The sequence below is a fragment of the Stegodyphus dumicola genome, chromosome X1 (genome assembly GCF_044657685.1).
Source record: "Stegodyphus dumicola isolate Sdum_Otavi_A_Nest chromosome X1, ASM4465768v1".
Taxonomy (NCBI): Eukaryota; Metazoa; Arthropoda; class Arachnida; order Araneae; family Eresidae; genus Stegodyphus; species Stegodyphus dumicola.
Window position 1 is genome coordinate 156,282,550 of NC_140780.1, and position 15,738 is coordinate 156,298,287.

The 15,738-nt window shown below is 34.3% G+C and overlaps 1 protein-coding gene across 2 annotated transcripts in view; it reads left to right on the forward strand.

The window, feature by feature from the left end:
* HUWE1 (HECT, UBA and WWE domain containing E3 ubiquitin protein ligase 1) overlaps nucleotides 1-15,738 on the forward strand; it is a 595,188-nt gene that overhangs the window by 232,901 nt on the left and 346,549 nt on the right. For both annotated transcript variants that reach the window (XM_085806998.1, XM_085806999.1), the window contains exon 35: nucleotides 2,326-2,421. In XM_085806998.1, coding sequence (XP_085663124.1) covers nucleotides 2,326-2,421 — 96 coding nt within the window. The remainder of the gene's footprint in view (nucleotides 1-2,325; nucleotides 2,422-15,738) is intronic.

Genomic DNA, 15,738 nt, shown 5'->3' on the forward strand with positions numbered 1-15,738 from the left:
TACAAATGAATGGACTGTACACCGGGTACCTCGAGTTAGTGTTCCTCTATTCATTCAATCAAGAGGGGCACAATTACAGTGGTGCCAGGAACATATCAATTGGAATGTGTCTGACTGGGGCAATGTCATGTGTACTGATAAGTCAAGATTTGCTCTGGAGCCAGATGAAAAGCATAGAAGGATATGGTGTGAACAACAAACACGCAATCAGTCCCAGAGCATCGCGCATTCTCAGGCGAAAGCATTTATGGTGTGTGCAGCGATTTCATTTGGATACTGCACCAACCTGCACATCTTTAAAAGGGGTTGCTTGACGGATGTCCGGTATCGAGATGAAGTCCTAGAACCTATTTTGAGATTGTATGCTGCAGCAGTTGGCCCTCCTTTTGTTTTAATGGACGATAATGCACGTCCCCATAGAGCTGACATCGTTGATGACTACATGGAGAGTGAAGGGATTGGGTGTATGGAATAGCCAGCATATTAGCCCGACCTTATTTCCATTGAAAATCTTTGGGATGCTCTCGGCCGTGCTGTATCTTCACGTTTCCCACCTCCAGCCACTCTTATTCAACTGGAAACTACTCTGCAAGAAGAATGGTGATTGTTTAATTCTGCGATGGTTGACCATTAATTGAAAGCATGGTCACAAGGTGTAAACTTTCTATACAGATGAAGGGGGATAACATACCTTGTTAATGTCCTTTTTTTCATTTTATGCTGTTTATTTTCACTTCATACATAATTCTGTTATATCCCTAGTATGTCATTATCTGATAACTTACAAAAATTTAATATTGTTTTCATTTCTGTATATAATTATTGATTTTGTTTTATGCATAAATATATATGCTACTTTTCTGCCAAATTTTGTGTCAATCAAAAGAGTATTTGTTGATTTTTTGCATTTTACATCTTTGTTCTTAAGTTTTGGAAGTGAGTGTACTTTACTCATTCTAAGTAATTTCAGCCAATGTAGGAGATTACACTGTTCCTGAACTTTCTGATTTAATCCAGCTTTATTATTTTTTGCAAGCTGTTTTTATTTACAGCAGTTTGATGAAAATTAAAGTTTCAGCTTGCAATCATGTCGAAAAGAGTTTCCTGATTCTGGAGCTGTAGCAGGATCTATAAAGAGAAAGCATGTTTCAATGTCCATTAAACGAAATGTGGAATGGCTGCAGTGATGGATGAAGGTATATCCGTCTCAAAATTAATGTAAGGAGTATGGCATTGGAAGGTCAACTGCATATGACATAAGATAACAAGAAAAGGATGTTTCTGAATTTTTTGTTGATTTTGACACTCAGCTTGCAACGAATAACGAAAAAAAAAATTCATTCGTTATGCTGAAAGTGAAGATCATGACAAAGTGATAAGTGAATGGTTCAGACAGCATCACAGCGAGATTGTGCCATTGACGCACATGCTGACAAGCCATATAACTTAAGAATTGTAATATCTTTGGAACAGCTGCATAAATGCAGTACACTTGTATCTGTAGTCCAATCACAGGTGCAGTGGTTAATTATATTTCAATATATATGACAAAGAAAAATTAAGAGTTTAGGAAAAAGAAAACTACCTGGCTGCCATTGAGTTAGTAAAAAAAAATGCATCTGGTTTTAGCGGTGTGAAACGTATGAGTTAGTGTCTAACATTTAGAGTCTAGAATCATATTATCAGAGGTAATTTGTTTCTGCTTTTATTCATATGCAAAATATTTCTTTTAATTTGTAACAGTTTGCTACTGAGCTTAGTGTATCTTAAAAGCAGCTCAAAGTTTTCTAATTTCTGCTCATTAATAATGTCACATGTGAATTTCTTGTGAGGTGTTTTGAAATTGTAAAATATTTTTGTTGAGTTTTCCTGTGAGCAAACATAAGTGTTCCTTGATTTTTAGTTTATAATGTTATTTTATAGTCTTAAAAATGCTCAAACTACATGTATTATGTTCTAATTCATTGCGATTTCATGTATTAGGTGTTAAACTAAATTACATATTCTGGAAATTCACTTATGTGAAGTTTGTTTGATACTAGGTAGTAATCATAGATTTAAAAAGGAAAACATTGTGCTATATCATATTGTGTTTAACTTAAATGGGTAATATAAAACTTGAATTACATGTGTTAATTTTTTTAGATACTGTAGGGGCATAACACATTTTTAATACACACCTTTTTTAACACTAATGTTAATTTTTATGAAATAGCCTGATCCTGGAGAAAGTATTTTCATGTGCCAAAATAAGCACTGTGAATCTTAAATTTAGCATTTTCCGCTTAAAGTATGTGCTGTTTAATAAACTTTTTTTCCAACTAGAATTTAGGAATGGATTGGGAAATGTCAGAAGAGGATCAAATGCTTCGAGCAATAGCAATGTCTTTAGGAGAGAATGTTTTGGTGTCGACAAATCAAGTAATATTTGTTTTTCATTTTGTAAGAATTTTGTGTAATTTGAAATTATATATGCAACTTTTTAAACTTTCTTTTGTAATTTTTGTATTAATCATCATGTACTGTACTTTTGTGGTATTTAGTGTATCAGATAGTTCCAGAACGGTGTAATGTGGTTTTCAGCTATAGCTTCTTGTAGTAGGCCTTCCCAGGTTTGACATGCTACCTGGAAAACTAGGAAATGTCAGGGAATTTAAATATTTTAGTCAAACTCAGGAAAAGTGGGGAATTTCGTATGGCAATCACCAAAAAAACAATTTTCACTCCAACATTGGTAGCAATCACTTTCTTGGCAAATTATGTAGCACAGGAGTGTTATTCAGGGAGCTGGCGTAGAATAATTTTTGCAGTGCTAATCAGGTTGTCTTTCCGAAAGGCAAAGCAAGTTTCCAGCATCTTTGGTTTCCAGTAACTTCCAGAATCCAGAGGCTTGCATGTGCAGTACATGTTCAAGGAAAGAAAACTTTACCTGCTCATTTAGAGAGCTCATTTTTCTGTTTCCAATTTAAAAATCTGGTAAGTTAAACTCATTTTTACACATTATTGAATAATTTTTTTAAATGTATGGTTAGTTTATCGTATTTGCCTGTTAAATTCCGAAGACATCATGCAGCGCATTTGTCTTAGGAATGTGTCCTAGGAAGTGAAAAGAAGTCTATTGATGTTTTTGAATTGTATTACTGTACAATAATAAAAACACGCACGCACACACACACACACAAAAAAAAAAAAAAAAAAACTTTGGTAAATGCCAAAATATTTATCTGTTCAGAACGTGGTTTGATTTTTAGATAATCTGCATTCAAAATTTTACTTTGAGGAAACAAGCAGCAGGGAAATTTACGACCAAATTGTGAGACAAATGTGTTAAATATAATGTTTGCTTTTCCTTTTGCTACAAACTTTGTATAGTAAAAATAAGTGATCATTCCTTCTCTCCCTTGAAATTTTCAAGTTTCCTCTGCTCCTCAGACAAAAACAAAACTTTATAAACTATTTTTTTTTATAAATGTCTCATTTGTCATTTTGCAGTAAAATTGCCAGTCATCTAGGCTAACCATTTAATGTATCTGTATTCGTGAAACTATCATTGATTATTGTAATTCAGTTTTTAATTAATTAACTTTATTTTAATGTTATTCATAACATTAAATGTTGGTTTCTCCTTTTAAATTTAATTATTAGTTAATTATATTTTCAAATTTCAGGCAGTTTACTCTGCCATACTGCTGAACCTTATTCGAGCAGTACGATGACATACCGTCACGAAACTTAGTAGAGTCCAAAATCCGGACGTCCATTATCCGGAATGATCTTAAATCCAGACCTCAAAAACCACCACCACCGTTTTTCTCCTAAGTTTTACACATGTGCATTTGATTTCCCCCACCCCTCCGTGCATTAAAAAAAACATGGAGAGTACCGACTCATAATTTCACTAAATAAAATACCTTGTTATTGAAGAAACAAACATTTTAGCATAAATTTGTACAAACAGGAATTGGGCTCCGTTGCTGCATATCTGTTTTTTTTTTTGCTTGCATCTCAAACCAAAACGTTCCACATAGATACATCGTTGATCTGACTCTAACCTGGCGGATCATTATTTATTATACTTTCATCACCTCATGTTTGTCGAAACGTGAGAACTTGAGTAATGAGACATGTAGCAATGCTTAAACAATTTTTTTATGTTGGTATTTGAATAATAAAAGAATATAGTAAATTTTTGTGTTGACATTACGCTTGACATTTTTAAGCACATTTAACTTAAATCACAAATTTAAGTTAAATGTGCTTAAAAATGTTGATGAGGAAAATTTTACCAAAAATTTCTTTCCATATCCTAAAAGTAGGTTTTATTGATGATACTCAGACTCAAAGAACACATTTAGAAAAACTGATTTGTTATTCACATAAATCCAGAACTAACGCCAGGGCTCTTATTGCCGCACGGAGTAGCAGAATTTAGGACCCACAGAGACTGCATCAGGCAGTAAAATATCTAGCGCCTGCCCTCAATAAAAGTATATGTGGGAATTTATTTATTCGGAACTCTAATAAGCCTTGAGCATGTGTAAGAAATAGACATAAGTATAATAAATAACTAATAAAATTCAGGCTTAATTGTCTCAGTGTACGAACGGAGCAACTTGTCATTAGTCGCCAAGCTCATGATGCATAACCAAATATGTATAATTTAGGATAGTTAAATTTGATGATGATAGCCTCTAATTTTAAAGGTTTTTGGATATCGCAAAACAAAGGTGAAATTTTCCAATTAACGGATTTTGTAAAGAAATGTGGAGAAGCAGTAATAAATGAAGCTATAAAAGTTTTTCACTGTGATGACAATGCTTCTCACTCATCTATCAATTAATGAATAGAAAAATCTGCAGTATGGTTCTAGATCCAGAAAATACCGCTACTGATAGTGAAGAGACACAAAAGTTACTGAAAATGAAAAGATTTCATTTGACAAGTTAGTCAGAATTATCTGACTTCAACAATGTAACTGAACAAGAGATTATGTCTGTCAACAGAATTAGAGAGAAAGTAGTAGTTAAAATGATGGCCACGAATTTTAAAGGTTTTCAGATTCGCAAACAAAGGTGAAATTTTCCAGTTAATGGATTTTGTAAAGAAATGTGAAAAAACTAATAAATGAAGGTGATATAAAAAAAAACTTTCTTTGTGATGACAATGCTTCTCAATCATCAATCAGTTAATGAATGCAGAAATCCTTATTATAGTTCTAGATCCAGAAAATACTGCTGCCTATAGTGAAGAAAGTGACTGAGAAGTTACTGAAAATGAGAAAATTTCGATTGACAAATTAGAAACAGCAGTTATGGGACTTTAGTGTAACTGAACAAGAGATTATGTCTGTCTGCAGAATTAAAGAGAAAGTATTAGCACAAAAATCGGAGCAACTTTGAACAACTTTGAAAGAAATGTTTAATAATGTAAACAAATAAATATTTCATAAATAATGATTTTTTGTTTTTAATCTTATAATTTCTATATTCCATTTTACTAGATTTAAATTGCTGATCTAATATTCGGTAAAATCCCAAATCCGGAATCGTCAAAGTCCCGATGAGCTCGGATTTCTGACTTTGTACTGTGCACATATTTTTGGTTATGTATGCCATGATATAAATATAAAATATTTGAATTTATTTAAAAATATCATTAAATAAATTTCTTTCTTTCCTTTAGCTTCAAAATGTCTGCAGAAAGACATTTTGTAATCGAGATTGGGCAGATTATTATCTCAATGTTCAGTGGAGTCCATAGTTGCAATTTATTGAAGGAGCTCCTAACATGGCAAGATGCACATTTTGGCAAAAAAAAAAAAAAAAAAAAAAAGAAATATGGTGCTTAGTGACATGGTGTGGAAATCAGTCACAAGCAACAAATAAGTCATGAGGAAATTATTTTTATTTCCATCACTAAATTTATGATTTTTTCCACTAAATTTTCATGAAGTAAGACTGTGTGAATACATGCATGGTGCAAAGACAGCTGTTGATATTTTTCCTCATGTGAGAAACTTTATAGTCATTGGAACTGCCGAAAGTTGAAAGACTGAGGGAAGCTGTTAAACAGAAGCTTTGTTTGGCAAAAATCTATTCTTTCTTTTCTGTTGGAGGAGTTCTACATCAATTTCTAAAATCATTTTGGACAGCTGATCTTACGTGTCCATTTCTATATACAGCTTTCCATAGTATGCTAAGTCATCTTCTGTCCAAATTTGTCAGAAGAGATTTACTGTGAAAGGCAAAACTTCTGAATAATTGATAAAAATATATATTCCAGATCAAACCATTTATTGTGATGTTGCAGATATAGATTCGGGTATTGCTGCTTCTACAGGTTTAGCTAAAAAAAGTATCTGATCCAAAGAAGAGAATTCAGAACTCTGTGTAGAACCTTTATGACTAAGCTTGCATCAGAAATAGTTGAAAGAATGAAAGAAGCCCATTTACGAGGGCTATCCAGAAAGTAGATTACGTTTTGGAATAAAAAAATAAACAAAGTATAGGAAACAAATTTTATTATATACAGATGAAAGCCACACTCAAATACTACTTTTCTACATAGTCACCATACAAATTAAGGCATTTATCGTAGCGATGTACGAGCTTGGAAATTCCTTCGTCGAAAAATTCGGCCGCCTGCGCCTTCAACCACTTCGTTACCTCTTCTTGCCTTCCATCTTGCACAAAACTTGTGGTAACCAAGCTTTTCGCTGATGATTTCGTGCAACAAACTTCGCGAAATTTGTGGAAAACTCAAAGAAAGTTCCATTATTGTGAAATTTCGATTTCCACGGACTTTAGCATCGACTTTTTCGAGAAGTTCAGCGGTCACTATGCTGGGTCTCCCACTTCGATCTTCGTCGTGAACATTGGTTCGGCCATTTTGAAATCTTATGACCCACTGACGCACTCCACCTTCAGTGATAATGTTGTCCCCATACACTTCACGAAGCTGCCGATAGATTTCTATCGGTTTACAGTTTTTTGCAGTCAGAAACCTTATTACTGAGCGCACCTCGCAGCTCGCGGGATTTTCAATTAACGCAGACATTTCAAACCGTCACAGTATCTGAACGGAGCACAGCACGAACCTCTCACTAGCACGGCTAGATGCAGACTGAGCTGCGCAACGCTCTGACCCCAAGATGGCCGTGCTAGCCCCACCCCTAGCGGACACAGAGGGAAACGTAATCTACTTCCTGGATGGCCCTCGTATACAGGGTGATCAACAAATAAGCTCTGATTTTAAAATTAAATATCTCTACAACAAAGATCGATCGAATTATGCGTTAAACTGTACTTTTATTAGCAAAACTGTAAAAATGGTATACAAAAGTTTAGAAAATTTAGTTATCAAAATCGTTAATAGATGGCGCTCTGCACTGAAAACTCTTTCCCTGAAATAAGTCTTAAAAAAAAAAAAAGCAGCCTTTGCAATCAAAATACAATATTTTTCAAAATGTTCACCGTTCGAAACAATGAGGTGGTGTAAATGGACAATGAAATTTTACATTGCGTCTTGCAATGTCTCGATGGAAATGGAATCACATGCAACACCAATCAACATTTCAAGGTCGTCTAGAGTAACGTGATTGTTTTGATAGACAGTGTCTTTCAATGCACCCCACAGAAAGAATTTACAAGGACTCAGATCTGGAGAATATGGAGGCCAAGCTATTCCTGTGTCAGTAAATTGCGGATAATCTGACGCAATTACTCTGTTCCAAAGTATTCATGAAGAAAGCAAAAAACTATCTCTTCGATGTGGTCGAGCCCCATCTTGCATAAACACGACAATACCTGGTCGATCCTCCAACCAGGGTTGCCACGCTACCTGGAAAACTGGAAAAAGTCAGGGAATTTAAGTGTTTTAGTCAAAATCTGGAAAAGTCGGAGAATTTCATACAACGATCCCGCCAAAAAAGGCGAGTTTTGCACCGGCGTCGGAAGGGATAACTTTTTGGCGAATTGTGTATCACGTGAGTGTCATTCGGGCAGCTGCCATAGAGCCAATTTTCGCAGCTCCAATCTGATTGTCTTTTAGAATGGCAAAGCAAGTTTCCAGCTGCTTACGTTTCCAGTAACCTCGAGAATTGAGAGAATCGCATGTGCATTGGAAGTTGAACTAAACAAAATACTTATTCTCGTATAAAACAAAATAGGTTTAATTGTAGTATACAGTACCATGAAAGTTAGAATCAATTTTCACAGCTCCAATTTGATTGTCTTTTTAGAAAGGCAAAGCTAATTTCCCGCAACTTTTGGTATCCAGTAACCTCAAGAATTGCATGTGCAGTGCATGAACTAAAGAAAGTACCTGTTCTCTTATAAAACAAAATGGGTTTAATCCTAGTATACGGTACCATGAAGGTTAGAATAAAAAAAATATGTAATGTAAAGAAGGAAAACCTCTCTGCAACAGACGTTTCTCCGCTCCATCATAGCGGGAAACAGCTGTGCATGTGCGATATATCTGTCGCCAAAGCAAGAAACCGGTGTCGAAGTTCGAAGGTCATGTTATCAAGAGTTCATAAAATGAATATCGTTTAAAAGTTCTTTAAACTCTAAAGGAAAAGAAAATATTTTTTGGCGCAAGTAAATTAATTCATGGATTAGTTATTTTGAGGGGAGCGGAAAAAATCTACGAAAATCCGTTTTTAAAACTATTGCAAAAAATCCAAAAAACGTTCTTTGATAAAACGTTTCTTCTTGGATTTTTCGCAATAATTTAAAAACGGATTTTCGTAGTTTTCTTTTTCGTCAAAGAACGTTTCTTCTTAACACGTGTTTCTCAATTTCCTGTACACATCGCGGAGAGGGAAATTCTGGCCGTTCCGTCGTCAAATCCCTTGGCAAATTTTCCCTCTGCTTTTTACATAGACGTTCTTTGGTCAGAATAAGCTCCATGTATGGTACAGCGGGATTTGGCGACATGATGATGAGCAGTAAACGGGTCATTTTGTTCTTGGCGACAATTTTCAAAATCATGCAAAGGCCGTATCGTAATACTAAAATTGTACCGCAACCTCTTTTTTTTTTTTTTTTTTTCTTTTTAATAAATACCTTGTCATTTTGCATTAAAATAAAAAAATAGTAATCAATCATCTAGGATAACTATGTAATATAACTATATTCGCTAAAATATCGTTGATTATTCTAGTTAAATTTTTAAGTAATTGTCTTTATTTTTATGTTAGTCATATCATTTAATGTTGCTTCTTCCTTCAAAATTTATATATCATTAGTAAATAATATTTCCAAATTTCAGGAAATTTTCTCTGGCATAATCCTGAAATTAATTCTAGCAGTATGATGACATCACGAAATTTATTGCACATATTTTTTCCTAATGTATGCTGCGAAATAAATATAAAATACCTCAATTTAGTAAAAAAATATCATTAAATATATTTCTTTCTTTCATTTAGCTGCAGAATGTCTGCAAAAAGAGCCTTATTTTATTCCAGATTGGGCAGATTCTAATCTCAATTTCTTCAGTGGAGAAAACAACTCCTATTATAATAATATTTGTGTTTTCAAGTTTTAAGGTGCCTTTTAAGAATATACTTCACACAAATTAAATTTACCTAAAATCTAACCTAACTTTTAGCATTGCGTTGTGATTTATAAGAACCGGATTAGCCTCGTGTTGAACTGGGAATGATCATGAGTAATATTATTAAGTTTTTTAAGCGAAAAAGTAAACAAAGTTATCAAACAACGTGTACCAATGATAATTAAGAATAAATGTCCTCTGGGATTTATTGAATATATAAGTGCATTTGCTACACAGTACAAGTAATACCATAATTAATTTACCTCTTAGCACAGCCAATGTACATTATGCGGATAAACTGGAATTTTCTTGAAACATACCTGGAAAAGTCAGGGAATTTCATTCTCCTGTTTGAGTGGCAACCCTGTCCAACGCTACTTGAGTGCTGACAAATTGTTCCAAAATTGTAACGTAACGTTCAGTAGTTATCGTTTGTCGTACGAAAAAGGGTCCGATAATACCTCTGGCGCATGCCACAGCCGATGCAGTGCTTTCTCTGCACACAAATGAGGATTTTTGGAACCCCAAAATCTCCAATTTTGTTTATTAATGATTCCATTCAAATGAAAATGTGTCTCATCTGTGAACCAGATGCAGTTCACATCAAATCTGTCGTTGTCGATCATTGTAAGAATCTGATTCGCAAAGTCAACCCTTTGTTGCACAGCTTTCATGGGTTTGGCCTGATGACTTTGGATTTTTCTGGAAACTGTTATAGGCCATTTTTTAATATTTTTTGCATGCTCGTGTACTTCAAACCTATTTCTGATGCACTCCGTTGGATGCTTTTCCTAGGATTTTGCTGAACAATTCCAGAAACTTTGGCTGCATTTTCAGGAGTGACTACAGTTTGCGTAGGCGCAACATTTCCCTTTCGATCATCAGCCACGCTGTCAGTCCGTTCGAATTTCACGAAGAGCATGCGAATGGTTTTCGCATCGGGTCCAACTGGAACATTGGATCGATTTTGAAAACTGCAACGTGTTGCCGTAGGACTGTGTTCTAATTTCAAATTCCGGAACGAAAAAAACACATTGAATGGAATACATTATTTCACTTTCTACGCTAACCTCTTTTGACTAGCCAACAGTCGTACTGATCGCTTTCGACTTCGAAGCAAATTTTAAAGGCTATTGATAGGTCATTGCGATTAGAGTGCTATCTCTTAACGATTTTCGTAACTAAATTTTCTAAACTTTTGTTCTGCAGTTTTGCTAGTAAACCTACAGTTTACCGCATAATTCTATTGATCTTTGTTGTAGATATTTAATTATGAAATCGGGGCTTATTCACCACTGATCGCCCTGTAGCTTGGTCAAATACATTTCTTCATTAGTCCTAAGCTTATTATGCCTAATGAATTTTTATGTGAGAGTAGGGTGGACAAGTTACTGCATGTACTGTATGAAAGTGAATGGATAAATTCCACAGTTTCAGATAAATCAGAAGTGGAGTTTGAAGAATTGTTAATCAAGAAATGTAAGGGTGTTTAGAAAGAAAGTTTAGTTAACTATGCTGCAATGAAACTTGATAACTTGTATAAAGACTTGGTCAATAATTCAGATTTTGAAGAACTTTGGAGTGTTGTAAAGCTAGTTCTAATTTTATCACATGGCAATGCCACAGTAGGAAGTAGTTTTTCAGTTAATATATGCATGTTGGTGAAAAACATTGAGGAAAATTCTGTAGCAACAATATGAACTGTTTATAGTGCCATAAAAATAAAATGAAGTGTGATGAATAATAATATAACTTCTTAATGATATGCCAGATGTTATTGAGCAGTCGAAGACCAAAAGCTATGTTATAGTAAACATAAAAAAAATTACTGGGGAAAAAAAATTCAGTTGTGTTGAAAAATTGCAGAATTAAAACATGAAATCTAGCTTTGTGCTAATATTTTATTAGTATTTTTTCTATTGCTTTGCTTAAATGTTCTAAACATCTTTTTGGGGGGGGATCTTCAGTTCTAATAAAAAATTACATTTAATTTGTATTATATATGCTTGTAGTAAAAGTTTCTGAGTCCTTTTAGAGTTTAGTAAATGTCATAATATTACTGAGGTGATTGTTTGATAATTATATGTTAGTTAATAGGATAGATATACATGATCCCCCATCACTATTTTGGAAACAATAACTTCCATTCCTGATTTACCTTTCATACTTTTGGAAACTATGATGCTGCTGTAATTTTATCACAAATAATGGTGGAAAAATTCATACATTGCATTGAAAAATTTCATACATTGCATTGAAAAATCAAAGAATTTCATTTCTGATACTGTTTATTACATAGATGGAATGTGTTGTATTTAATTTCCTTTGTAAGTATATGTTTTTATGCATCTAAAATTAAATTTTAACTAATTTGTGCTGAAATTTTGTTAAAATGTATTGCACTCTCAGTGAATGGAAATATTTCAAATGCACTAACAATTACTTTAAAGGATATTATTATATTCTTTCATGTAATTAAAAAAGGAATTTATTTAGACATAATTAATTTTGTGATACAAGTGATGATTGCTGAAGAGAATGGCGATTTATTATGCAAAAACGCAAGTTTTCTTAGTTCAGAAAATACTTTATTTGAAAGTTCTTGAGGAATACAACTACTCTAATAGTAAAATTGGGGATTATATATATGTGTGTGTGTGTATATATATATATATATATATATATATATACACACACACACACATATATATTACATATATATTACATATATATATATATATATATATATATATATATGTAATATATAACAAAGTACAATAGCTGCTTTAAAAACAATCGGCGACCTCAAAATTAACATTCTACGTTTGGTGCTCTCCCCCTAAATTCATCTGTACTCCCAAATTCAGAATATTGTATGTTGTGCAGCAACCTCACATTAACCAATCACAGATTAGCTTTACTTATACCTCAGATTTAGTATAAATACCGCTTGCGAGGTAATTGCATCAATCTTCCGTTCCCTAACTGCTGCTCTGTCAACATTGCATCACTTTACCTTTGCTTAACTTGCCCAGGTCATTTTTTTTAAAAGCCAATTTACATAGAAATTTATCATATTTTATTATGATTGAATCATAGAAATGTATCAGATTTCATTATGTTTGTATAAAAATCTACTGAGATGATTTTATATGCATGGAAATAAAGATTTTGAATTGGTCTAATTCATTTTTGTGTCAGCATTGTCTGTTCGTCTTCCCAGCCTGCCACTGTGCCATAACCACTGCACTTCAAAAATATTACATTCTGTGTATGTGTCTGTGTGGACCAAAAGTAAGAAATTTAAGCTAAGCTCCAAAACAAGTGAAATTCCTTACCAATAAATTTCAAAATACTCTATGAGCTTTCAGAATAAGAATTAAAGAAGTGTAAAACTAAAACCAAAAATTATAAAATCCAGGAAAAAGAGATACAGGAATCTTTAAAAAAAAAAAAAAAAAAAAAAAAAAAGAGAGAGAGAGAGGTTTTTCAATCACTCCTAACGTAATGTGATCAAGAGGAGGATACGTCAGAGTCAATTGAAGTCCCCCTTCTACTGGAAAACCACTGCATTTCTGTATCCAAAATTAGCTGATTAACTATTCTAACGTATTTAATTATAACAGTTGATGTGAAAATTTTAAAGTTCTCACTGGCACTGTAAAAATTCCAATTTCAAATGAAGCAAAAGAATTTAATTAGACACTTTTTACTAACTTAAACTGAAATAGAGTAGAAATGCAAAAATACAAACTGAGAACGTAATGTAAAACTTACTCAGAGGACGAAGAAGCAATCCGGTAGTGAAAAGAGTTACTCATCCAAATGAGGGGGGATTGAGTAAATTAAATAATTAAGTCTATTTTTTCACAGAATGCAAGATTAAAACTGAAAGCAATTAAAATGTAGAAATACAAAATCTACTAGAAATTAAAGATCTGAACTCTGGACGACAACACCCTGTAAAGGAAGACATGGTTGCTATTCAAACAGAAGAATGAAATTCTCTGACTTTTCCATGTTTGTTTTAAGAAAATTCCAGTTTATCATTTTAGTGCGCATTGGCTGCGCTGAATTAATTATGGTACCACCTTGGGGAAAAAAAAAAAAAAACTGCAAATTATGTATGACTTCTATGTGACATGGTATTATCATTGAGGCTCAAATTTCAACTTTTAAACTTCTCAACCCACATTTGATTTGTGTCATCAGAATAAACACTTTTTTATACTGAGCAAAAGTTTTACAAGCACTTTGACTAGCATTTTTCTTCTATCTCAATTTAAAAAAAAAAAAAAAAAATCTAACCATGAAGAAAATTAGCTTTTGGATTTTCCATTTAAAACTCTGCTGCAACGCATGCTAGAATTATGCAATGTGCAGAAAACGGACAATGTTTTTACGCATCTGGCTTGATTGAGGGCGAAAACAATATAACTAAACATGGTTTGATATAAAATGCTGTAGAGCATTTGCGTTGACCTAGTTTTAGAACACAAGTCCTTTTATGCATAGGACAGCACTTCCTAAGTGTCCTTGGCTGTTGCAACTCTAACCTTTTAATTTATTCCTATGGTTCCTTTGAGCCTTGAATGCTTCTGTCACCTCCAGTCACTGTGAGTTCCATCGTCCTTAAAAGTATCAATTCTTCTTCCCAGTTAACAGCCCTTACAAAATGAAAGTCTGTTCTGCTGGATTTCTATGCAGTTCTTACTTTCATGGGATAGAATAGAGCACTTTTCAGTTCTTTGTCTGCTAATTAGATAAACTGTTAAATTTCAGGATGTCTGATAATATCTGTGAAATGCTAAAGACTTAGTGTATCTGTAGTTTCCTGACCACAGTCTGGAAAGGCTAGGTACATTAATTTTTTTATGTCAGTTGGCAGTTCTTGAAGGATTTCTCCTGCCTTCTGTTATGGTATCTTAAGCTGCAGTCGGTGATAATGCTTGAGAAAACTTTCTCATAGCAACAAAATCGAACACATTAACCAAACCATCAGCATTTGTCAAGTGGAAATACTGTAGGATTGTCATTTGTGTTCACTCACAAGGAGGCTGCCAGGTTTAAAGCTCCATGCAAATCCCTTTGATATGCTTGTGAAATCATTCCAAACTGTGTTTGTTTACTTTCCATGATGTCTTTACACCATATGTTGAGAACTTGAAGCTAATCGATAAGATAACGAGAATGTTGTTCATACCAGTATGAGCCAGAAATCAGATATGGAAGTTTTAGCAGGGATTATTTACAGATGTAACCAGTTCTAGAAATTTCCTAATCTGAGAATGTTTTCTCAAGTATGATTTACTGCAGAAATTCTTTCTCTGGTCTTGGTGATTTCCTGATTTGCAGATCTCGGAATTTGTTCTTCAGATATCCCTGTTTTCTCATTTACAGCACTGGTAGTTTTTCCTGTAATTTTGGCATTACTCTTCTTTATTGCAGTAACTATAGGTTGTGGGCTTCCCTGTTCCGAGAACTAGCTCACTACAGGTCGACTCTGCCTTCGGGCACGTCGTGGAGGTTCAACCTCCACTATTACCCTCCAGCAGAGCCGCGCACCACCTGGATACGTCACCAGGCAGCACCGGTCGTCAATTGCTCCTGCCAGTCGCTCGGGCGAGCCCGTCGCGGCGGGACATTACCCAGCGACCCCGGGGGAAATCCCCACGGGTTACTAGCACCACGCTGCGCTAGGACGTGCCAGACTCCGAGGCCGGCCAATAAGTGACCTTTCCCAGAGCCTTCAGAACCACCAAGTTTATAAATTTTATACCCCCGTGGCCAAGACTGCCTAGGTACAGATCCTAGCCAGTAGCTTCGCAGAATTCTCTACGTCGACCCCCGGGGGGGGGTTTATTGCAGTAAGTACTAATGAGTCATTTTCTCATTCTGGCAACACTTCTATTCTTCATCTCTGAAGAATTCATTTCTGTTGATTTCTTCATTTCAGCAACTTTAGCTGCTACTGCTTCCTGGCTGACATCATTTCTACAATCGCTCTTAATTGCTCTTCTGATTCCTGATTATCAAAATTCTAATAAATCCTAAATTATGACACCAGTTGTTGCAAGCTGTGGATTTGTTGGTATTTCTTAAAATAATCACTGCACATAAGGAGAAAGAAATTATCAATTAACTTTCAAAATTAGTGATGTGGGCACAGTAAGCTCA